The sequence below is a fragment of the Callorhinus ursinus genome, unplaced genomic scaffold (genome assembly GCF_003265705.2).
Source record: "Callorhinus ursinus isolate GAN/ISIS: 27379988/994484 unplaced genomic scaffold, GSC_fseal_2.0 scaffold131, whole genome shotgun sequence".
Taxonomy (NCBI): Eukaryota; Metazoa; Chordata; class Mammalia; order Carnivora; family Otariidae; genus Callorhinus; species Callorhinus ursinus.
Window position 1 is genome coordinate 317,334 of NW_027397193.1, and position 23,155 is coordinate 340,488.

Here is a 23,155-nt window from a genome sequence, read left to right on the forward strand (position 1 = left end):
CGGGAAGGAAGACGGGAGCGCCTGCGCGTAGTAAGACTCCGTGGCCGGACCAAAACTCCCAAAATGCTGTGGAAGCCGAGCCCAAGCAACCGGAAGGCCCGCTGGGGCGACAGGGGCGGGTGCGCAGTGAAGGCCAGCCAATAGTGGTGAGCGGAAAGAGTGACGTATGCTCCTGGTCTTCCAGTAGCGGACGACGGAAGGTGTGTTGAGCGCATGCGTTCTGTGGCAGCTTAGAAAAAGGGGCTGCTGGCGGGCCGAGCTGAAGACATGGAACAGGGCTACGGAGGTTCGTTTGGGTGGCTCAATGCGGGGTGGGGCGGACGGGCGCTGCCTGGGCAACGCAGCCCCTGCTGCGTAGAGGGCCGCGGGCCCGGGCCTACGCCAGAGTGCGGTTACTCCAACCCGACCCAGCGGAGAGGCAGGGGCGCGCGTGCGCGCTGCTTATTGGACCTCGGAGCCGTCGCTCCCGGGGCGCTGCGTGCGGATTGGCCTGCGAGGCTTGGGGAGGCGGGCGGGGTTTGGCGGGCAGACGCTGCGGCGGGCTTCGGGGGGCGCCTTGGGCTGTCCTGGCCGTTTCTGCCCCTCAGCCCCGGCGAGGCTGGGCCGGTCGACCCCGCCGCTCGGAGGCCCGCCTTCCCCTTCGGAAGACCACAAAATGGCGGCGCCCGGGGGCGGAGCCACAGCGAGAGCTCGTGGGGCCCGGGGTCCGCGGTTGGAGGCCGAGGGAGTTCGGCTGCCTGTCTCCGGGCTGTGGCGCTTGGCGGGGGCCTGCGCGCGGTGCACGTGGTCCGTTGCGCCGGTCCCGGAAGCCGTCCAGGCCGCGCGGGGTCGGCCCTCTCACCTCCAGCCTCGGCATGCAGCGCAGTGGTGTTGAGCACGGCCTCTGCAGGGGTCAGTCTCGGCGGGCTCCTGCCCTGTGCATGATTCGTGCTGGCCTAGGGACAAGACTTGGGGATCAGGTGTTTGGGTGTCTTTCTGCGCAAAGTTGGAAACCTGATGTGCGCGGGGGGGGCGTGGAGGTGGCTGAGGGCTGTGAAAAGGGGAGTGTGCCCCTTGGGCCTCGGGGGCCTGCGGCAGGACGGATCTTCTCGAGAGACCCGGTCTCAGAGTCCAGAATCAGAGATTCCTAGGAGGCTTTTAGTCTGTGCTGGAAGCCAAGTTTGCCCGCAGGGAGCAGTCGAACTTTGGAATACGTGGGGTAGGGCTTGACCAAGTGCAGTCCTTATCCAAGTATATGAGGTTGGGGAAGCAAACAGTCTGATCTTGGCTGTAACAGCTGGAGAAGGCACAGATCTTGAAAGGTGGCAGTGTTGGGATACAGCAGCAGGAATTGCCAGAGGTCCTGAGGTGCACAGTGTGCTTGGGTGTCTCCAGGGTCCTGGCGTACCGCACCCGGCCTTTTCCGGTCTTTTCTGCAGTCTTACCAGGTCTCACAGTCCTTTGCCAACTTCCCCCCAGATCTTTCAGACAGTATTCCTGCCCCACGCACACCCTTAGCATGAAGAGGTTTTATTCCCCTCACTTCCTCTCTGCCAAAACCCTTCAGGCTCGGTTTAGATGGTTGGGCCTCCCTGAATCCTTCTGTAGCTTTGCCACCTAGGGTTATTTCTCAGGACTTGCTGAGCCTTGACAGCTGTTCTCTGGCTGTAGGAGGCACCTAGATCTGAGTTCACGTCCCAGTTCCATTCTCCAGCTTCATGATCATGGGCAAGTGACAACTAGCTACTTGAGCCTCTGGGTACAACAGGGTAAATATTACCCACCTAAAGGGGCGTTGTGAGGTTATGTGATTAACGTATGCTACTTAGATGAGTGCCCTGTACTTGGTCATTTGCTGATAGAATCGCTGCTCTGTCTTTCTGCCTCACACACATAGTAGGCTGTGTGGCTTGGGGAGACTAGCTTGCAGAGGGCAAACAGCAGCAGCGTGTCTTTGGATCAAGTCCCCTAACCTTTAAGCGTTAGCTCTCTCATCTCTAAATGGCATTCAGGGACACTAACCTGTGCTCGGTGCCTGTTGTGCGTTGGCACACACTGGACATTTAGCTAGTGGCTTGGGTTCTGGTAAGAGAGACAGGGTGTATTCCTATTTCTGTAATGTTGGGGATTGTTGACAGGTGTGGGTAGCTGCCTGTGCCCAGCTCTGTTTTGAGGTCCCAGGGACGCAGAGATGAAGTGGGCCCAGACATGCTGTCATGGGAGTCCGCAGGGGCAAGGGAAGCCACCACAGAGAGGAGTGCAACCCGGCTACCTTAGGCCAGGCTGAAGCCCTGGGACTTGAAGGCCCAGGGGAGCTTTGGAGGGTCCAAAACAGAAATGAGGCCTACAGAGACACTGTTGTCGTCTCCAAATTCTGAATTTTGTTTTTCGGTTATGGGGGACTTAAGGCTGCTTGGTGAGCCAAACTGCCCAGGGGTGCAGACACCACTGTGTCCTCCTACTGGGCCAGCTGTCGGTTTGTCCTGTGTTCTCCCGAGTTGTAGGTTGAGACTTTAGGCCAAGGTCCCTCAAAGCCAAGTCCCCCCAGCTCTTTCCTGCTTGGACCTCAGGCAGGTGGAGTATGGTAATGCAGTCAACCAACTGTGAAGGACTTTTAGAGGGACATTGTTGTGGTTCTGCTGCCTTGTGAGACTGGCACGAACTCTCATTCAGGGGGCTCGCTTTTGACTCCTCGGAACATCTCACAAGCACCTGTTGTCTAGTGTGACAAATAGGATCCTAACTCACAGTTCTTCTCTTCACAGGCTATGGGGCATGGAGTGCTGGACCCACCAACACCCAAGGTGAGACCGTATGGGGAGGCACGGATTCCACCCCCACAGGTGTGATCTGAGGTACTACCGTAACAAACCTAGGGATGGTGAACTGTGACCTGGAGAGGCTGACGAGAGGACTGGGACTAGCCGGGGGATCCGGAGACCTATTCTGTAAAGGGCTACATAGTAAAATTTTTTTGGCTTTGGGAGCTATACAGTCTCTGCAATGCAAAAGTCACAGATGTTTACTAAGAAACAGATGTGGTTGTGTGCCGGTGATATTTACTTGAGGGCACTGAAATTTGCATACCATATAACTTTCATATGTGATAGTCTTTATTTGAGGAATTTGGGTTATTCTAAGTAAACAGCCAAGGGTATGATGAAAGATTTTTATGATTGATAGACTTTATTTTTTAATAGTTTTAGACTTTTGGGGGGATTGAGCAGATAGTACAGGATTCCATATGCCCCCTCTACTTTTCACCCCAGGAGTTTCCCTTATTATTAATATTTTCCGTTAGTAAGATACATTTATTGTCAGTAACAAGTCAATGTTGATACTCTGTTGTTAGTTATGATCCACAGTTAACAGTCATTGCTTGCACAGTTCTGTGAGTTTTGACAAGTATATGAAGGACGACGCAAAGAATTCATTTCATGTCATAAAATTTTTTTTTTTTTAATCTCCCAACCATTTAAAAAAGTAAAACCCATTCTTAGCTTGTTGGCCGTACAAAAACAGGCAATGGGCTAGATTTGGCATGGGGGCCTGATTGCTGCCCCTGCTCTGGAATCTAGATCACGATGCTCTGTATGTTTGAAGGACCAGAATGTCCTCCCTGGTGGTGAGGTTTTCTGCTTTTTGCCAGCATTTGTTCCAGGGGATGGGATGAAAGCTCTGTTTTCTGAGCCTGGAACTTGCCCTTAGCACCATTGGGGGTGGTGGAGTCACTTTTTCACCCATCACCAAGTTTTCCAGGAGGAGGCCTTCCATGTCACCAGGGTACATAATGTCCCCTTGTTCATTTGAGTTAGGGACATGATTTTCCACTGATGCATTGTCTGTGCTAGTGGTGCCTGAGCTCTGGCTACTGGTGAGAACTGGCACTTTCGAAGGGCTCTGCCAGGGGATCTGGCCTCTTGGCTCGTGGCCCACGCTGAACACTTCCTGGGAATGCTGCAGCGTCCTTTCTGTTTTCCTGCTGGGGGAGATGAGGCTTGTCTATTAGAGAAGTGTTGGTTATGCTTAGCTGAGTGCTCCATAGGAAATGAGTTTTACAGCTAGTGGGCCCGAGCCATTCCTGGCCTTAATGGACAACCAGGGGTGCCTCCCACAGCACTGCCACAGCCGCCCGTGGCCCTGGACTTGCGGGTGGTGGAGGTGACGATTGGCAGGGGCTATCTCAGGTACCTTCATTCTGTATACAAAGCTTTTGTGTGTTTTTGTTCCCTCTAAGGTGCCTATGGAACCGGTGTGGCCAGCTGGCAAGGTAGGCCCTCCGGGTGTCTGTGGGTGGGCAAGACATTCCTCCGGTCAGCCACCCAGAAGCACTGGGTTACAGGGACCTCCCATCCCCATCTCCCATTCTAGCTGTGCTCCTAGCTCTCCTGAAGGCTTGGAGGTCCGGGCATTCTCAAGGAGAACTGGCTGGAGGCCGGGGGTTGTGGTTGTGTTCTTGGAGCAGCAGCCCCCACTGCCACTCGTGGGCTCTCAGCCACCTCTGGCTCTGGATCTGGCTCGGAAAGCCCGCGGCTCACTGCTGAGGCTGTGCACCTGCCCTACTTTTGCTGCCTTTTGGCAGGTGATGTGCACGATGTGGGGTGATGCCAGCGACACTTGATTCCTTAACACTCTTCCTTCTGTATGGGTAGTGGGTGCTTCTCCCCAGACGTGGCTGCCATAGACTGACCTTGTGGCTGCTGAGATCTGATTTGGCTCTTCCTCCCTACGGCAGGTTATGAAAACTACAATTATTATGGCGCCCAGAACACCAGCGTCACCACAGGAGCGACCTACAGCTATGGCCCAACCTCGTGGGAGGCCACCAAGGCCAGCGATGGCCTGGGAGCTGGGGGCCCTGCTGTGCACATGGCTTCTTATGGCCCAGAGCCGTGCACCGACAATTCCGACTCCCTCATTGCCAAGATCAACCAGCGTTTGGACATGATGTCCAAGGAAGGAGGCAGGGGCGGGAGCAGCGGCGGTGGGGAGGGCATGCAGGACCGGGAGAGGTGATTATGGACCTGAACCCTTCCCTGGGGATCCCCCCCAACGCCCCGGCTTTGTGCAGATGGCAGTGGGCACCCCCTCTTCCAGGGAGGGCTTTTCCCCAGCTCCCTCCTGAGTGTGGAGTAGATGAGTCGGGCAGTTACTGGGGCAGAGGCAGTGGACTAGTTGGTGCCCGGGGTGGTGGGGCTTAGCTAAACAGTGCTAGCGCTAGACTTCTCATTTCTGCATCAGGTGCCTGTAGACCCTCTCGTTCTTGTGGCCAAGGGCTCCATGTACCTCATTCAACAGCGTTCAAGGGGGTTTGTCTGTTGTGCCTTCTGAGCATTGAGGAGGGCTATGTGGTGGTGTGGTGTGCTGTTCTGAATGCAGGGAAGCCAGCTTTGCAGGAGACTTGGGCTTATACCCGGATTGTAGTGACGGTTATGCTTCCTTTGCAGCTCCTTCCGCTTCCAGCCGTTTGAGTCCTATGACTCCAGGTCTTGCCTCCCCGAGCACCATCCCTATCGCCCCAGCTATAGCTACGATTATGACTTTGACCTGGGGCCTGACCGAAATGGTGGCTTTAGCAGTCAGTACAGCGACTGCCGGGACCCAGCCCGTGAGCGGGGCTCCCTTGATGGCTTCATGCGGGGCCGGGGCCAGGGCCAGGGCCGCTTCCAAGACCGGAGCAATCCCAGCACCTTCATGCGCAGCGACCCTTACATGCCACCTGCAGCCTCCTCCGAGCCCCTATCTGCTCCCTGGACTGAGCTGAACTATGTGGGTGGGCGGGGCCTGGGAGGCCCCTCCCCCAGCCGGCCGCCTCCTTCCCTGTTCTCCCAGTCCATGGCCCCTGACTTCGGTGTGATGGGCATGCAGGGGGCTGGTGGTTATGACAGTTCAGTGCCCTATGGATGTGGCCGGTCACAGACCCGGATAAGGGATCGGGTAAGCCTTCGGGAAGTTGTAATCTGCCTTCTTTTCAAACAGCTGAATAGAGACAAATTTGTATCCTGTAAGATCTCATTTTTAAGTGCACAGTCGAGTTTTAGTAAAAATGTACAGAATTGTGCAGCCTTCACCACCATCTAATTTTACATTTCCACCAACTGGAAAAGACGCAAACCTCTGCCATTAGCAGTCACCCCCCAACCTCGCCTCCAGCCTTGGCAAGCGCTAATCTGCTTTGTGTCTTTGTAGAGCTGCCTCTCCCAGACCTTTCATACAAATGTAATCATGTAACATGTGGCCTTTTGTGTCTGACTTCTGCTCGGCATGAAATTGGGGGAGAGGGCAGGGTTCAACTATGTCATTTCCCTTTATTTTCTGAAAAGATCTTTTCTGCTTCTGTTCTCTGATCTTACAATCTCTCCGCTCTTCTCGTTTCTCTGGGCTGTCTTAAGTGGTCCGGGTAAGCGGTATATCAGATGTGCTTGTGTCTGTAGCCCAGGCGGAGAGGGTTTGACCGCTGTGGCCCAGACGGCATGGGCAGGAAACGGAAGCAGTTGCAGATCTATGAGGAGCCGGATGCCAAACTGGCCAGGGCTGACAGCGAAGGAGATTTTTCCGAAAACGGTAGGCCCCGGGTGGGTGTAAGATGAATCTGTTTCCTGCTTGGTGCTCTGCCTGCCCGCGCTCCCACGGCCCCCACTGCAGTCAGGACAAGCGCATCACTCTGGACAGTGAGCCTGGGAGGGTGAAACAGTGGGCCAACTCCCAGGGGGCTGACTTTCCCTCTTCTTTGTGTCTGCTAGATGATGGAGCTGCTGACTTCCGGTCAGGAGATGAAGAATTCAGGGGTGTAAGTCCATCTTCACTGGTCACCCTTCTTTGTTTCTCTAGTGTGGGATTTGTTCTTTACTTTAGCCTCTTTTCTCTCAAAGAGGCAGGAGCAGCTTCTGTGGTAGACTTGACTGCTTTGCGAATGGATTTAGTAGCCTGACTTGTAGCTAGTTTTCTAAGAGTTTTGCACTCATGACAATCCTTCCCTTCTTGAAAATAGCCCCAGCCCTCTCCCCAGCCATTCCCGTGTCCTCGGTGATGTGCATAGCCACACGCGTGGCAAGTGCAGTGGGCTGTGTAGGCGGAGGCTTTCGAATACGCACTGAAGATTCCGGTCCTGCCGGCTCTGTGCTGGTGCTCTGGTGCCTCCTGGTCACTCAGCCCTTACAGCCAGTCACAGGAGACGGGCGTTTAAGGCCAGCTCTGACCCATGACCACGCACGAGCACCTAGGTGGTGAGCCTTTGCTGCCGCTGCACATTCTGATCCATGTCTGGGGTAGGGCCTGGAGACCTGGGTGTATGGAGGCTTCGACCGAGTGCTTCTGATAGTCAGATGGGTCAGGGGGAGGGTCTCACTCGCTCCCTATTTGATTTGCTTAGATCTTGAGTCTGGGTATCTTCTGTGTCTCTGCCGGTGACTTATTTAATCTTGAGCTCAATGCCTAAGAAACGGGCTGTGTTCTGATTTTTAGTTAGATGCGTCGTTTTTAATCCATGCCTGGTTTGTTACAGCCTTTGGTAAATATGTACAGATGGCTGGAGAATGTGGTAAAGCCCCTTATCGCATCATACTGGTCGGGATTTCTTGACATAGAGCTGATGGATGGGCTGTTGGCACTCCCACCTGCAGAACTGTGCAGGTGCACGTTTGCCAAGGGCAATTCTTTAGCTGTAGAAAGAATTGGGAAAGGGCCAGTGACTTTAATAAAAAAGTACATTGGTCGTTACAGAATCTCAGGAGGCAACCAGGAGCAGTGACAGGACACACTCAGCCTTTCTCACTGCCCTGGGACTTGTCCTGACACATTGTGACCAGGTGGTGGCAGGGTACTGGGTTGTTTGTGGAGAGTTCTGGAAACTCCACCTCATGGTCCCGACTTTGTGTGTTCCCTTTTTCAGGAGGACGAGTTCTTCGACCCTGGGAGGCAGAGAGGTAGGCATTCCTTGGTGTCCTTTTGAGCTTTCCTGTGTCTGCTCAGCTCCCAGCCGGGCTGGGCTTCTGAGCAAGCCTGGGGCCTGGATGGAGGGACTGATAGCTCAGGGCAGAAGAGGGGCCACGGCCACCGGGTGGGCCATGGTGCTCACCTTGAGGCTTTACTCCAGTGCTTAGACCGGCACTTGCTGGAAACAGGTGTGTTGGCCTCGGTGGGGGGGGGGGGGGGGGGGGGGGGGGGGGGAACACCTCATTTCTGAGTGTCTGCAAGAGCTTGTAGTGATAGGGAAGGGAGAGTCTCAGAAATGCAAGAAAGAAAAGAAAAGGTACCCTTCAGCCCGTCTTCTCTGTTACCTACTGGCCAGTGCAGGTCCCTGTACTGTCTTTTCCTGGGCTTCTTTCTTTTCACAGTTCCCTCGGTTACCAGCCCAGGCTTGTGCCCTCGGCCTCTGTGGTGGGGATGCCGGCAGCGGCAGTGCTCCCTGCTGTGTGGGACGGAGTTCAGACACCTGCCCTGGTTGGGAGCTGGGGGTGGGGGGAGGGGAGACCTGTCAGGTACACCCAAGCCCGGGATCCTCCAGAGACTATCCTTGCTCAACAGGGTTCACCAGTGCCCTTGCAGGGGACCTAAGAGTCCAAAGTAAGCAGCAAGAGCAGAGCAAAATTAAACCTTTTCGAGGGGCCATGGAGAAGTAGCCTGAGACAGTGTGGCCTTGAGCTCACCCAAAAACCATTTGTTTCTTTGCCTGTTCCCATGGGTCTGTCCGTAGCTGGTCTTCCCCAAGAATCACAGGCCGACTCCTTTGTGGCTCTGCCCCCGTAAATCTGCAGGCCCCTGGCTTAGATGCTCCTTCTCCCTTGTGTTCAGCCACCCCGCCGAGGTCCTCCCACCTCAATACCGAAGCAGTTATGCCTGTAGCTTGGGACCACACAGAGCATTTAGCAGCTCGTGCAGCAGGGCAAATGCTAAAGCAAAGGTGACATGTTTATTGCGCACAGGTCCTGCTGCCTACCCGGGATGACTTTGCTATTAAACAGCAGTAATAGTTTCAGGCAGTGACCTCTTGCCAAAAACCCCACACGCCCTTTTGAGAGGCTTCTGAGCAGCGCACGCCGGTCGCCATCTTCGTGGGACAGTCTCGTGACTGGCATCAGGGGTAGGGGTTACAGTTCAGATGCTTATCCAACCTTTCCTCAGTGTCTGGCCTCACGCTGGGACGCTGGGCTGCACGGCTCTCGGAGGAGCTCCTGCGCTGGCCCCAGGGGGCGACGGAGGACCAGTTGGTCTCTTCCCACTTTTGTTTCTAGGACTGCTTCCCTCGTAGCCCTGGGAAGACCCTAGATGGACGGTTTTTGTGAGTGGAAGATAGAGTTTGGGCCAGCAAGGACTGTCAGACCTGCTGAGGCCCTAGTTCAGAGGAGGCTGACGGACAGTCGTCATGGTCCACCCGGAGGTGGGACGGAGGGCGGTAGAGTGGCTTGCTTTATTTTCTGAGGCCTTCCAGCTGCTGCCTCTTTATCTGGGAAGAACTGCTTCTCTCTCTCCTTAAGTGACTTTGGGAGAAGACCCAATGGTAGGGCACTGGATTGGAAAAGCAGGGTAGGAAAGGACAGAGAGCAGGTGGGCCACGGTGTGAGCGGGACGGGCGGGCTGCGTCCCTGGCCCATCCCAGCCTTATCCGGCCGTGGGGGGGAGTAAGGTGACGCCCTGGGAACTCCCAAGGGTTCTCATCCAAGGCCCATCCCTGTTGGGGGAGCCTTTGACCGACTGTTGGTGCCTCAGGGTGTCCTGACCCTGCCGTGTGGAGGCAGCGGCGGGTACGGGGTGTGGTGGCCAAGCTGTGGCCCCCCATCAAGGCCCTGGTGCTCAGCTCCTCTGCGGGCTCCTCAGGGCATCTCGAAGGAACTTCTCTGTTGCAGGGGAGAAGGACGATGAGGATGATGAAGTAAAGAAGAGAAGAGAAAAGCAAAGGAGGAGAGACCGGATGCGAGACCGAGCAGCTGACAGGTGAGGAGGCAGGCAAGGTGGGAGGTGTCAGGGTTCTCCAGAGCTCATCCGTTTTCACTCCACTGTGCAGAAGCAGCCTGGTTTGATCTGCCTCTGGAGTCTGTCAGGAAATGCGAGTCAGGTCGTGAGGAGACAAAACCTGGGAAACACAGATGGCATCTGTTCTTGCCAGTGGGGCTCCGTGGCCCGCATGTGTCCAGCAGGGGGCTCTCTTGCTCTCCTCCCCTGTGGGGAGCTTCCTTGTCCCTGGCTTGGATCTGTCAGCCCAGACAAGTGAACTTCATTCGGCAGAGCTGCTAAGAAGGTGCTTCGGGTGCCTTACCCAAACCCAGATCCCCTCTAGAGTTCAGCATGGCAATTATACATGCATGGATGTTACCTTACAAATTTTGTCTCTAAATAGAAAAAGAATTGCAAAAGTGCAAAGGATGTTGGTGTGACTACACCATGTGCCTCTCTGTCTTTCCAGTGATCAGGTGACTGCTAACTAGAAATGTAAACCACTGGTGGCCACAGGAGCCCTTGGTTGCTCAGGCCTTGACCACATGTGGTTTTTCTCTACACACAGGCTTTCCTTCTGACTTAAGGTGGAATCCCTGCTCTTAAGGCTCAAATGGGGTGGTGCTTTTTCTGTGCAAAGAAACGCAAAAGAAACTAAGGCACCTGGGTGGCTCAGATGGTTGGGCGTCTGCCTTCGGCTCAGGTCATGATCCCGGGGTGCTGGGTTCCGAGCCCCACATCGGGCTCCCTGCTTGGTGCAGAGCCTCCTTGTCCCTCTCCTTCTACTGCTCCTCCTCTCTCGCGCTCTCTGTCAAATAAATAAATAAAAATCTTTAAAAAAAGAAAAGAAACGTTAGCAAAAGAGCCAACAGTGGAGCAAGAAAGCCAGGAACTAGAAGGTAGGAGCTTCCAGGTGCTAAACAGAAATTCATCAAAATGCTTGTTTTCAAACAGATGAATACAGGATGGCTAGATCAGATTGTTTTCACGCCCCAGGAGAACTGAGATGACTTTTTTCCGGAAGGAGTCTTTAGACTCCACCCTGGGGACAGAGGGCCCTCAAAGAGACCTGGAGAGATTGTCACAGGGGAGGTAAAGATGCAGCAGGAAGCACGAACCCCACATTTCTTTGATAGCTTCCCGATACCCATTCATACATATAGGGCCCCAGAGCTTTTTCTTTTCACTTCTTTGTCGAGGGTATATGCAAAAGCAGGTGTTTTGTGGTGCCTTGTCCAGAGATCAGAAGCCAGGCATTGGGAGCTGGCAGAAGTCTGAGTTGGTAGATGAGGAATCCTGAGTGTCACAGGACCTATGCCGTTAGCCCAGATACACCAAAGCCTCCTGGGCAGAGCCGAGGGAAGCAGCGCCCCACTCGGGGCATAAGGCTCTGTGGGCTGCTCTCCCCTTGCCTTACACCATGATTGCATTTATGAGGTTTTTGAAAGTATGCAACAAAGACATCAGTTTTTAGCCATAGAATTTGTTATGACGGGTCTTAATGTTGAGTCCCATGTGAAAATTGACCTTGGGTTTTGTGAGTTTTAGATTGTGGAAGGTTGGGGCGCCTGGGTGGCTCAGTCGTTAAGCGTCTGCCTTCGGCTCAGGTCATGATCCCAGAGTCCTGGGATCGAGCCCCACATCGGGCTCCCCACTCCGTGGGAAGCCTGCTTCTCCCTTCCCCACTCCCCCTGTTTGTGTTCCCTCTCTCGCTGTGTCTCTGTCAGATAAATTAAAAAAATCTTAAAAAAAAAAAAAAGATTGTGGAAGGTCTTCAGGAATTTCTCCCTCACATTAAAATGAGGCTCCCATGTGTTATTTTGGTGGCTACAGAAAGTTTTCAATTAGCAATAATCGCGCCTCGGATAAACCTCATTGGCTACGATACTGCCACTGCGCAAAGCTGGTGGTGGCTACAGAAAGAAGTTATAGAGTTAGGTGCTACGCCCCCCCCAGAGCAGTGGTCTGGGGGCCTTTAGGGAGTCCACAGTTTGGAAAGTCTCCACCTTAGGGTGTTCTCTTGTGGGCCTTTCGGCCAAAAAGACTGGTATGGTGCATGAATCATTTTCCTAAAACACTTTCAAGATTGCACCCCCGTTCTCAGGATGGGGAGACCTGGGGCACCTGCTACTCTGATGCCCCACTCAAAGTCAGAAGTCTTGTTACAGAAATTGCTTCGTGTTTCCCTTTCTGTTCCAACCAGAGATGAGCTCGTTATTCCTATGTCATCGTTCTTTCCGTCTTCCTTTTCCAGGATTCAGTTCGCTTGTTCTGTGTGCAAGTTTCGTAGCTTTGAAGATGAAGAAATCCAGAAGCATCTACAAAGCAAGTTTCACAAAGAGACACTGAGGTTTATCAGTACCAAACTCCCTGACAAAACGGTGGAGTTCCTCCAGGTAAAGCACCCTCGGCCTCAATCACAGTGTTTCCTGATGGTCGTGCAGGAATTGGATCCCTCACAGAGAAGGGACAGGGAAGGGAAATAAGAGGCCTGGACTTTGCAGAGTAACAGCGAACAAGTCCTAGGTCAGAGGGAGAGCCGAGCGCTCCGGCCATTGCAGTCCCCATGAGTTCCGCCCACAGAGCTGCTCGGAGAGCCGTCTTCCCTTCCTTGGGGCAGCTGAGCGGTAGGCACACTTACCACGCTGTCCTCGCTTCATTCGGTGCCATCTTCTCTAGGAGTACATCGTAAACAGGAACAAGAAAATTGAGAAGCGGCGTCAGGAGTTGATGGAGAAGGAAAGCACGAAACCCAAGCCAGATCCTTTCAAAGGTGAGTTGTGATCTTGGGGCACCTACTCCACGTGCTGCCAAGGCGTGCGGCTGGGTGCAAAGCCAGCCCAGCGCAGGGCTACTGAGAATGGGACAGGAAGACCCTCAGGCAGGCTGCCTGGCCGTGGAAAGAAGCCCATGAGTGTGGCCTCATGAATGTCACAGCTCTGCTGGCAGCATATTGGACTGATAGGAAGCCTTCTGGTGTTTTTTCCTCCCTTGTTTGAAGAGAAATGACCAGAAGGATGAAAAGAGTGGATGAGTCAGATCCCCAGGTGTAGAGGTGCTTCTGTCTGCACACTCCTGCTGGAGGGCAGGTGATGGCCCCCACAGGTTCTGTCTTAACCTGGTCCTGCGGGACTACCGGCAGAAAATTGGGGCCCTGTTGGGGGGACAGGAGGAGAGCATCCCTTGCCTGCTGCCCCAGATCACGCCAGCCTTGGGTTGTGTCTACAGGGATTGGCCAGGAGCACTTTTTCAAGAAGATAGAGGCCGCTCACTGTCTGGCTTGTGACATGCTGATCCCCGCACAGCATCAGCTCCTCCAGCGGCACCTGCACTCGGTGGACCACAATCACAACCGCAGGGTGAGTCCCCTCCTCGGGCCGGGCCGGGCGAGCACCTGCAGGTGGCCAGCACTGGGGCTTAGAGCCTTCGAGCCTTCTGTGTCTTGTGGGGAATGCTAGCATCTTTAGAAGCTCTTGACAGAGTCCACCGAGTCCGTGATTTCATCAATGGGTTGTAGAAGGGATCCCAGTTTCTACTAAAATGTGAAAAAACACGTTGCTTAGGGTTGACTTAAGTAGAGTAGCTGAAATTCTCCTGGCTGAGAATGTTCCTTGGCAAACCACACCGGTAAGTTTCCCAGTTGCTGACAAACTGGATTTTCTGGGAGTGGAGGCTGAGGGCCATTCAGAACACAGTGGCCTGGGGACCCAGAGTTAAGAACTGATTTGGTCCTAATTAGCTGATGGGACCCAAGGCTAAATGTGTAGCTCAGGGTATTGGCAGATTTTTTTTTTTTTTTTTTTTATAAAGGGTCAAATCATAAACGTTTTTGGCTTTGCAGGCCACTGGGTCTCTACCACCTCAAGGCCGCTGCCGGTGGGCAGAGGCAGCAGAGTCCAGATAGAAAGCATGGGCGTGGCCGCATTTGGCCCATAGGCTCGCTTGCTGCGTCCTGATTCAGTGCCTGTCCTTAGTCCTGCCCACGCATCTGCTAGCTTATGAAAGATCATCCGAAGAGCACTATACCAACAAGGGATTATTGTTTGAATGGGTCAAGCTCTAAAAGATCCAAATGGTTGTAGCATTCCTCCTTCTGCTGCTGAATTTACTTGTAAGGTCACTATAACTCCGAAAACCGAAAAGAAAAAACTTGCCCTTCTGCCATACTGAGCCCACATAGCACCCGTGGTCTGTCTGTAAGTGTTCTTGTTCCATCCTTGCTCATGCACACGGGACCCGGACGTCCGTGGCATGCCTGTGCTTTTTATCTTTCATCAGACTTTCATACACTGCCTCAGGGTCTCAGTTCTGCTTTCCCTCCAGGGCCTTCTTTCTCTCCTTATTGGAGTCTGGCATTTGGGGATTTGCCTAGTGGAGAGAGCTGGTAGTCCTTGTTCTGTCTTGGGCTGATCCCAGGGCAACTCAGTGGAGCCTGGATAGTTTGTGTTCTTGCTCCTCTGTGCACCCCATGTATAAAAGTCCCTTTGGTTCCCTTTGCAGTTGGCTGCTGAACAGTTCAAGAAGACCAGTCTCCATGTGGCTAAGAGTGTTTTGAACAACAGACACATAGTGAAGATGCTGGAAAAATACCTCAAGGTTTGTGCTTAGGAGTGCAGCAGACGGGAAAAGGTTCTGGAATGCAAGATGAACTCTGCGAGTGTGGAGTTGCATGCAGAGTGCAGTATTTAGCATTTCTGAGTCTTAAGAAGAATGGACGGGGTGCAGGAATGTATCGGGGTGGGTTTCCTGCGCCTCCCTGCTCACCCGGGCTCTGGGACATGGTCCTGCTTGATTGGTCTGTGTGCTGGTGCGAGCTCACCATGAGAAACCTCAGATACCCACAAAATACTGAGCAAGTGATGCTGAGGTGCTTACAGGGAAATCCAGGTTAGATAATGGTTGTCCAGGAAAGAAGCCAAAAAGAGGTTTTGCTGGCAGAGACCAGTAGCCATGAGCCAGGAATGTGAGGGGGAGGAGGAGCTGGCGGTACAGCAGCTACTGAGTCTTAATGATAGGAGCAGAGTAATAGAGAGTCCCAAAGAGGGCACCCCGGAGAGAAGTCCAGCTGGGAGAGCCCCTGGTTCCTCCTTGGGAAGCCCCACTTGCTAAACACTCAGCCCCAGACTTCCACATGGGGCGCGCGCATAGTTAAGCGCCAGCACAGCCCGACTATGAGGACCTGTTTGCCCACCTCTCAGTTACTAAACCCTTCAGTACTTGATGGTTCCGGCCAGCCATTTAAAGGCATAGACTCTAAATAACCAATTTAAGAACCGTGACTGGTCAGTGTTTTTGTTTTTATTTTTTTATTTTAAAGATTTTTTTTTTTTATCTTAAGTAATCTCTACACCTAACGTGGGGCTCGATCTCATGACCCTGAGATCAAGAGTCGTGCGCTCCCCTGACTGAGCCAGCCAAGTGCCCACTAAATACTGTATTTTAAAACCTATTTCTTGGGTGCCTGGGTGGCTCAGTCGTTAAGCGTCTGCCTTCGGCTCAGGTCATGATCCCAGGATCCTGGGATCGAGTCCCACATCGGGCTCCCTGCTCAGCGGGAAGCCTGCTTCTCCCTCTCCCACTCCCCCTGCTTGTGTTCCTGCTCTCGCTGTCTCTCTCTGTCAAATAAATAAATAAAATCTTAAAAAAAAAAAAAACCTATTTCTTAATCTGCTGATGATAATGTTTACATTTTCTAAACCAGAGACAGTTTTTAGCCTAAGTTTGGCTTCTGAGAGTCAGACTTGGATTCCATCCTGACTGGTGTTCAACAGTTGTGTGGCCTTGGGCAACTTGCTGAGTCTCCTTTCCTTATCTGCAAAATGGGGCACCCTTATAACCAGGGCTGTGTGCTTAAATGAAACTAAAATTTAAAATAGTCTTAACTTCCTGTTACGAGGCTTTTTTGTTTCAATTGGGTTAAGAAATCCTAGGTCTTTTTGAACTTTTCTTCACTATCATGCGCTTGAATAAAAAGTTCAAGACGGGGGCAGCTGTATTAAATATTTGTAAATCGGGGCGCCTGGGTGGCTCAGTCGCTTAAGCGTCTGCCTTCGACTCAGGTCATGATCCCAGGGTCCTGAGATTGAGTTCCGCATTGGGCTCCCTGTTTGGCAGGGAGTCTGCTTCTCCCTCTGCCTCTCCTCTCCATGCACGCTCTCTCGCTCTCGCTTTTTTAAGATTATATTATTTATTTGTCAAGAGAGAAAGAGGGAGAGAGCACAGGCAGGGGGAGCTGCAGCAGGGGGAGAAGCAGGCTCCCCACTGAGCAGGGATCATGACCTGAGCCGAAGCAGACTCTTAATCGAGTAAGCCACCCAGGCGTCCCTCTCTCTCTTTCTCAAATAAATAATTAAAAATCTTTAAGATAAATAATATTTATAAATACTTCATTCTAAAATAAAAGCCTCTGAATGAGGGGAGAGAAGTACATCTTTCAGAAACCCACTGCGAATACCAAAATTACTAGTATTAAAAACAAGAATAGCCCCTGATTCTGTTTTCCCCATTCTGCTCTAGGTCCTAGCTAACTAAGTAAGACAATAAAAGCTGAAAGACAAAAGGTGCAAAAATGGTTGCGATGAGGCTTTTCTGAGAACCTTTTCTGAATCTGAAGGTGCCGAGCACCCGTGGGATGCACTCACCTGCTGTAGTGGGAAGTGTTCCTCTTGTTGGCTGTTCAGCCTAAAAACATGGATTCCCGGCAACCTGGGCCCCCTACAGTCTCCCCTCTGCACTGACATGTTGCTCTTCTTGGCCAGGGTGAAGACCCTTTCACCAGCGAAGCTGTCGATCCAGAAATCGAAGGGGATGACAATTTAGGAGGTGAGGAGAAGGAGGAGTCACCGGAGGAGGTGGCCGCGGAGGTGTTGGCCGAGGTCATTACGGCAGCAGTGAGAGCGGTAGATGGGGAAGGAGCGCCGGCTCTGGAAGGCAGTGACGCGCTGGCCGAAGGGGAAGACCCTGTGGACGCGGCTGAGGCCACTCGCGGTCCCCACTCTGAACAGCCACTGGAAGTGGAGACACCGGGTGGCGTGGCCTCGGAGAAGGGCAGCACCGAAGCGGAGGCCGGAGGGGAAGTGCAAGCGGCTGCAGCAGAGGCAGAAGGCACTGTCAGGGTCTCAGCCCTGGCCCCGGCTATCACCGAAGCCAAAGCAGAACAGACTGATGCAGAACCCAAAGATGTCCTTCCCACAGAATGACCCTCCTCCCTGTTGCAAGGGATGGGTTTCATAACGCATTGCTCTTTTTCTCCTTTTGTTTGTAAGCAGAACTAGGGTGTGTGTGACTGGAACATGCTGGAAACTTTGGTGAAGAGACCCAGCCATTTGCTTCAACAAAGTGTACCTCGTGGGCTTGTCTTCTAGAGTTGTATGGCTTTCTGCCTTGGCTCGCAGGCTGCAGAAGTTGTACATTCCCCCAAGTGTCTGTGAGATCTCTACACTGCAGGTGGAATAATAAAAGTTGGCTAATTAGATTTTGATGATATTTTGCTTGTTAAATACAGCAACTGGCTGAATGCCCTTTTTATTTTATTTTCTTTTTCTGAGAGCAGCTTAATACTGGGATATATCTTGCTTTATAACAGGATTTTTTTTTTTTTTTTTTTTTTTTTAAGAATTGGCTTTGGTTTTTGACCTGCTTTGGTAGCACACTGCGTATGGTGTGTGATCCTCACAAGATGTAGCAGAATCTTGTGAACATGACGTTGGTTCTGTCACATCTGTGGACTGTGCTCCAAGGCCTCATGAATCTGATAGGCCTGCACCCTTGGACGCCCTCCCACTGGCCCCTCAAGAATGAGGACATTTTGCCTAGGGCATTACTTTCCCAATCTTCAGTCTTTGGTGAATCACCTTTATAGTTTGGAGGTTTTTTGTGTTTGTCTTTTTTCTTTTTAAACCTCATTTGTGTTCCACCTCTGTTACTTCAGGGTTTTTTGTTTTTGTTTCTCCTTTGAATTGAGTTACTCCTTAAATATATATTTAAAAAAAAACAAACAAACTTGGTGTCACTCCCATGAATGGAAGATATATAAAGTGCTATAGATAGATGCTATCTGTAAGAAATGAATATAGTGAAATAAACACATTTCAGATGAATATTCCTTTGGAGGTTTCTAAACCTGTGGGAAAGGAGAGCTAGCGTGTGTTAAAGGGTAGCAAGCAACAGTTACGCTTCCATATAATCCAAAGAAGTGGAAGATAACTTCCCTCTTGAAATGATACTCTTGGGTCTATTTTCCCTGCAAACCCTTGAACAGTCTCACTGGGGGAAGCATTGGCCAGAGGGAATTTACTAGATGGTAAAAAGACTCGATAAGCATCTACTGTGTACCAGGTGCTAATTCATGATCAAAGTAAGAGATGGGCCCTGCTCTCAAGGACCTTTATTAGAGATGTGAGATGAATATTTATGAAAAGTCAATATAAGAATTAGAAACCAATAAATTGCTCAGTAAGCAAGAAAGTGGTGTCTCTGAATTGTTGGCGCCCGTCGTCACTGCTGTTACACAGATGTGCCTTAGTCCCTGGTCGTGCGTGCCCTTTGAAGTCTCTTCTCTTGAGGCAAAAAGGCTGGTGGCATTGAACATCAGTAGTCTCAAAAAGGATAACAGAACTATGAAACTGCTCTGGTTTGTCTCTCTTGTAAATGTAATCCAAGGCCTGTCCTTAAACCGATCTAAATTTCAGGGCGGTTCTTCCCCCTCACCCAATGTGAAAGGACACGAATCATTTTACTTCTCAACTTGGCTTAAACCAGGCCCTCGTTCCCCAAGATGGGCGTAACTCCTTGGCTTGCACAAAGGGATGCCCTTCTGTCTCCTGAGGGGACAGGAGTAAACTGCAAACTGTCTCACTTCGGTCATGTCCCACTTGCAGAGGAGAAACCAGAGGGGAAGGTTCAGTAACTTTTAGGGTCATCTATCAAAGATAGCCCAAATTAATACACAGATCTGTGAGACACCAGTGGCCATGAACTTTATATACAGCACCTTTATTTTAAAAAGGTTTGTGGGGTGGGGCACCTGGGTGGCTCAGTGGGTTAAGCGTCTGCCTTCAGCTCAGGTCATGATCCCAGGGGGCTCCCTGCTCAGTGGGGAGTCTGCTCCCTCTCCCTCTGCCGCTTCCCTTGCTTGTGCTCTCTCAAATAACTAAAAGATTTTTATTTTTAAGATTTTATTTGACAGAGACAGCGAGAGAGGGAACACAAGCGGGGGGGGGGCGGCGGGGAGAGGGAGAAGCATGCTTCCCGCTGAGCAGGGAGCCTGACGCAGGACTCGATCCCAGGACCCTGGGATCGTGACCCGAGCCGAAGGCAGATGCCTAACGACTGAGCCACCCAGGCGCCCCAACATTTTTTTCTTTAGAGGTAAAATTCACGTAACAAAATGAGCCGTTCACCACTTTATTTTTTTAATTTTTTAAAGCTTTTAAGTAATCTCTACACCCAAAGTGGGGATTGGACTGACAACCCCAAGGTCAAGAGTCCCGTGCTTCAGGGACTGAGCCAGCCAGGCGCCCCTCCATTAGCCATTTTAAAACGGACAATGCGGTGACGTCGGGTACACTCACAGTGTTGTACAACCTGTACCTACAATTCATTCCCAGACATTTTCCTTGCCCTTAAAGGAAACAGCCTCCCCACTGGCACTAACCCCATTCCTCCTTCCCCCATCCCCTGACGACCAGTGATCTGCTTTCCATTTCTGGATTTATTTGGTCTGGATGTGTTTCATGTTCAGGGAGCCATACAATACGTAACCTTTTCACTATGGCTTCTTTCACAAAGCATGTTTTTGAGGTTCCTCCATGCTGGAGCCTGAATCCATACATCATTCTATTTTATGGCTGAATACTACTCCACTGCATGTGTATATACCCCATCTGTTCATCCAGTCATCCAGTAAGAGATATTCGAGTTCCCACGTTTTGACTATTGTGAATAATGCTGCTAGGAACATTCTTTTTTCTTTTTTAAGATTTTATTTATTTATTTGAAAGAGAATGAGGGAGAGAGAACACATGAGAGGGGGGAGGGTCAGAGGGAGAAGCAGACTCCCCGCCGAGCAGGGAGCCCGATGCGGGACTCGATCCCGGGACTCCAGGATCATGACCTGAGCCGAAGGCAGCCGCCTAACCAACTGAGCCACCCAGGTGCCTGCTAGGAACATTCTTGAACAAGTCTCTGAGTACCCGTTTTTAATTCTTTGGGATATACACACCTAGGAGTGGAATTACGTCACATGGTAATTCTATGGTTAATTTTTCGAGGAACCACCACATTTTTTCCCCTACGATAGCTGCACCGTTTTGCATTGCCATCAGAAATGTACAAGAGTTCCAATTTTTTCACATCCTTACTGAGACTTCCATTTTTTTTTCCCAGTTCCGGCCATCCTAGCAGGTGTGAAGTGGTATCTCATTGTAGTTTTACGTTTCCCTGATGACTCCTGATGGTGGACATTCCTTCATGTGCTTGTTGGCTACGTTTGGAGAAATGTCTATTCAAGTTCTTTGGCTGTTTTTTTTTTTTTTTTTTTTTTTGAGAGAGAGAGAGAGAGAGAGAGTGCGCCTAATGGGGAGGGGCAGAGGGAAAGGAGAAAGAGAATCCCAAGCAGGCTCCACACCCAGCGTGGAGCCTGACACAGAGCTTGATCCCAGGACCCTGAAATCATGACCTGAGCTGAATTTAAGAGTGGGACGCTTAACGGACAGAGCCACCCATGGGCTCCTCTTCGCTTATTTTTTAATTGAGTTGTCTTTTTGTTAAATTGTAGGAGTTCTTTATATATTCTGGATACTAGACACCTATCAGATATGATTTGCAGATATTTTTTTTTCCATTCTGGACTCTTCATTCTCTTAGTAGTGTCCTTGGATACAAAAGTTGTTTTCTTTCTCATTAAGTTCAATTTATATATATTTTTTCTTTTGTTGCTTGTACTTTTGGTATCTTTTTTTTTTTTAAGATTTTATTTATTTGACAGAGAGAGAGCACAAGCAGGGGGAGCAGCAGAGGGAGAGGGAGAAGACTCCCTGCTGGGCAGAAAGCCTGATGCGGGGCTTGATCCCAGGACCCTGGGATTATGACCTGAGCTGAAGGCAGACACTTAAGGGCATCTAATGTAAGAAATCATTGCCAAATCTAAGGCCACTAGGATGCACCCCTACATTTTCTTCTAAGAGTTCTATGGTTTTAGGGGCGCCTGGGTGGCTCAGTCAGTTAAGCGTCTGCCTTCAGCTCAGGTCATGATCCCAGGGTCCTGGGATCGAGCCCCGCGTCGGGCTCCCTGCTCCATGGGGAGCCTGCTTCTCCCTCTCTCTCTGCCTGCCACTCCCCCTGCTTGTGCTCTGTCAAACAAATAAATAAAATTAAAAAAAAAAAGTTTTATGGTTTTAGCTGTTGCATTTAGGTCTACGATCCATTTTGCGTTAATTTTTGTGTATGGTGTGACATAAGGGTCCAGCTTCATTGTATTCCATGTGAATATCCGGTTGTCCCAGTACCGTTTGTTAAAGACACCATTCTTTCTGCTGAACGGTCTTGGCACGCTTGTCAAAGGTCAGTTGACTATAGTTACATGGGCTTATTTCTGGCCACTCAATTTGATTCTATTATTCTATATATCTATCCTTATGCTAGTATCACACTGGAGCTTTGTATGATGATTTGGAATCAGGAACTGTGAATCCTCCAACTTTCTTCCTCTTTTTCAAGATTGTTGTGGTTATTCTGGGTCCCTTGAGTTTCTATATTCATTTAAGAGTCACCTTATCAATTTCTACAAAGAAGCCAGCTGTATTCTGATACGAATTACCTTGAATCTATAGATCCCTTTGGGGAATACTGCCATCTATGCTAGTAAGTTTTCCAATTCATGAGCACTGATGTTTTCCACCTATTTAGATCTACTTTAATTTCTGTAAGTAGTGTTTAGTAGTTCTCAGTGTATAACTTCTACCTTTTTAAAAAAATATACATATTTTATTTATTTGACAGACAGAGAGAGAGAGAGCAGCAGAGGGAGAGGGAGAAGCAGGCTTCCCGCGGAGCAGGGAGCCCCAATGCAGGGCTCGATCCCAGGACTCCAGGATCATGACCTGAGCCGAAGGCAGATTTGGACGCTTAATTGACTATGCCTTCCAGACTGACTGAGCCACCTAGCCTCCCTCTACCTTTCTTTGGTTAAATTTATTCCTAAGTATTTTATTCTTTGATGCTATTGTAAATAGGGTGGGGTTTTTTTTAAGATTTTAATTAATTACTTATTTAATTTGTGTGCGTGTGCACATGAGAATGAGAGAGAGAGAGAGAAAACGGGGAGAGGAGCAGAGGGAGAAGCAGACTCCCCACTGAGCAGGGAGCCCAGATGTGGGGCTTAATCCCAGGCCTGCAGGATCATGACCTGAGCTGAAGGCAGCCGCTTAACCAACTGAGCCACCCAGGTGCTCAATGGAGTGGTTTCTTAATTTCATTTTTGGATTATTCATTGCTAGTGTATAGAAATACAACTGATATTTTATATTTATATATATTTACATATATTTATAAAATAAATTAAATAAATAAATAAATAAAAGAAATACAACTGATTTGGGGGGCGCCTGAGTGGCTTAGTCAGTCTGGGTGGTATAGTCAGTTAAGCACCCAAATCTTGACTTTGGCTCAAGTCATGATCTCAAGGTCGTGGGATTGAGACCCGAGTTGGGGTCTGTCTGTGCTGGGCATGGAGCCTGCTTGAGATTCTCTCCCTCTGCCCCTCCCTCTTTCTAGAAGAAGGAGAAGGAGAAGGAGGAAGAGAAGGAAAGGAAGGAAGAAAGGAAGGAAGGAAGGAAGGAAGGAAAGTAGGAATACAACTGATTCTTGTGTGATCTTGTATCCTGAAACTTTGCTGAATTTGTTTATGGTAGATTCTTTAGGATTTTCCACATATAAGATCATGTCATCCGTGAACAGAATAGAGATTGTTTTACTTCTTCCTTTGTATATGGATGCCTTTTCTTTTTCTTTCCTGATTACTCTGGCTAGAACTTCCAGTACAATGTTGGTATCCTTAATAACATTTCTTTTTAAAGTTATTTATATCCTCAATAATCTTTCTCCAAACCGAATTCCTGCAAATATTCTAATTCCAGCCAATCCATTTAAGTTGGATTCTTCGAATAAAGAACATAAAGGATATAATATTTCCTTTCGGGAATCAAAGCTCATGAGTCACAGTTCAACAAGGTAGGTATTTTAG

The 23,155-nt window shown here is 50.5% G+C and overlaps 1 protein-coding gene, 1 long non-coding RNA gene and 1 other non-coding gene across 4 annotated transcripts in view; 1 reads left to right on the top strand and 2 right to left on the bottom strand.

Moving 5' to 3' along the window:
* Positions 1–146: 146 nt before the first annotated feature.
* Positions 147–17,386, top strand: AKAP8 (A-kinase anchoring protein 8). Of its 2 annotated transcripts, none has more exons than XM_025864789.2 (14): positions 147–286; positions 2,745–2,783; positions 4,217–4,249; positions 4,715–4,991; positions 5,427–5,916; positions 6,414–6,543; positions 6,723–6,769; positions 7,871–7,904; positions 9,825–9,912; positions 12,167–12,308; positions 12,592–12,685; positions 13,141–13,271; positions 14,413–14,508; positions 16,671–17,386. In XM_025864789.2, the coding sequence occupies exons 1-14, from the start codon at positions 268–270 to the stop codon at positions 17,109–17,111; spliced, it is 2,061 nt and encodes a 686-aa protein (XP_025720574.1). In that variant the 5' UTR covers positions 147–267; the 3' UTR covers positions 17,112–17,386. The 2 variants fall into 2 exon arrangements, with proteins under 2 accessions (XP_025720574.1, XP_025720573.1); XM_025864788.2 differs by lacking the exon at positions 147–286 and adding an exon at positions 542–891.
* Positions 8,872–23,155, bottom strand: part of LOC141371931 (uncharacterized) — a 23,158-nt gene continuing 8,874 nt past the window's right edge. The window contains exons 2-3 of the long non-coding RNA XR_012377281.1: positions 16,554–17,352; positions 8,872–10,720 (exon numbers count right to left, since the gene is read on the bottom strand). This is a non-coding gene — a long non-coding RNA (uncharacterized lncRNA). The remainder of the gene's footprint in view (positions 10,721–16,553; positions 17,353–23,155) is intronic.
* On the bottom strand, positions 11,674–11,817 carry LOC112817642 (U4 spliceosomal RNA). The gene has a single exon (XR_012377283.1). It is a non-coding gene; the product is annotated as a U4 spliceosomal RNA (small nuclear RNA).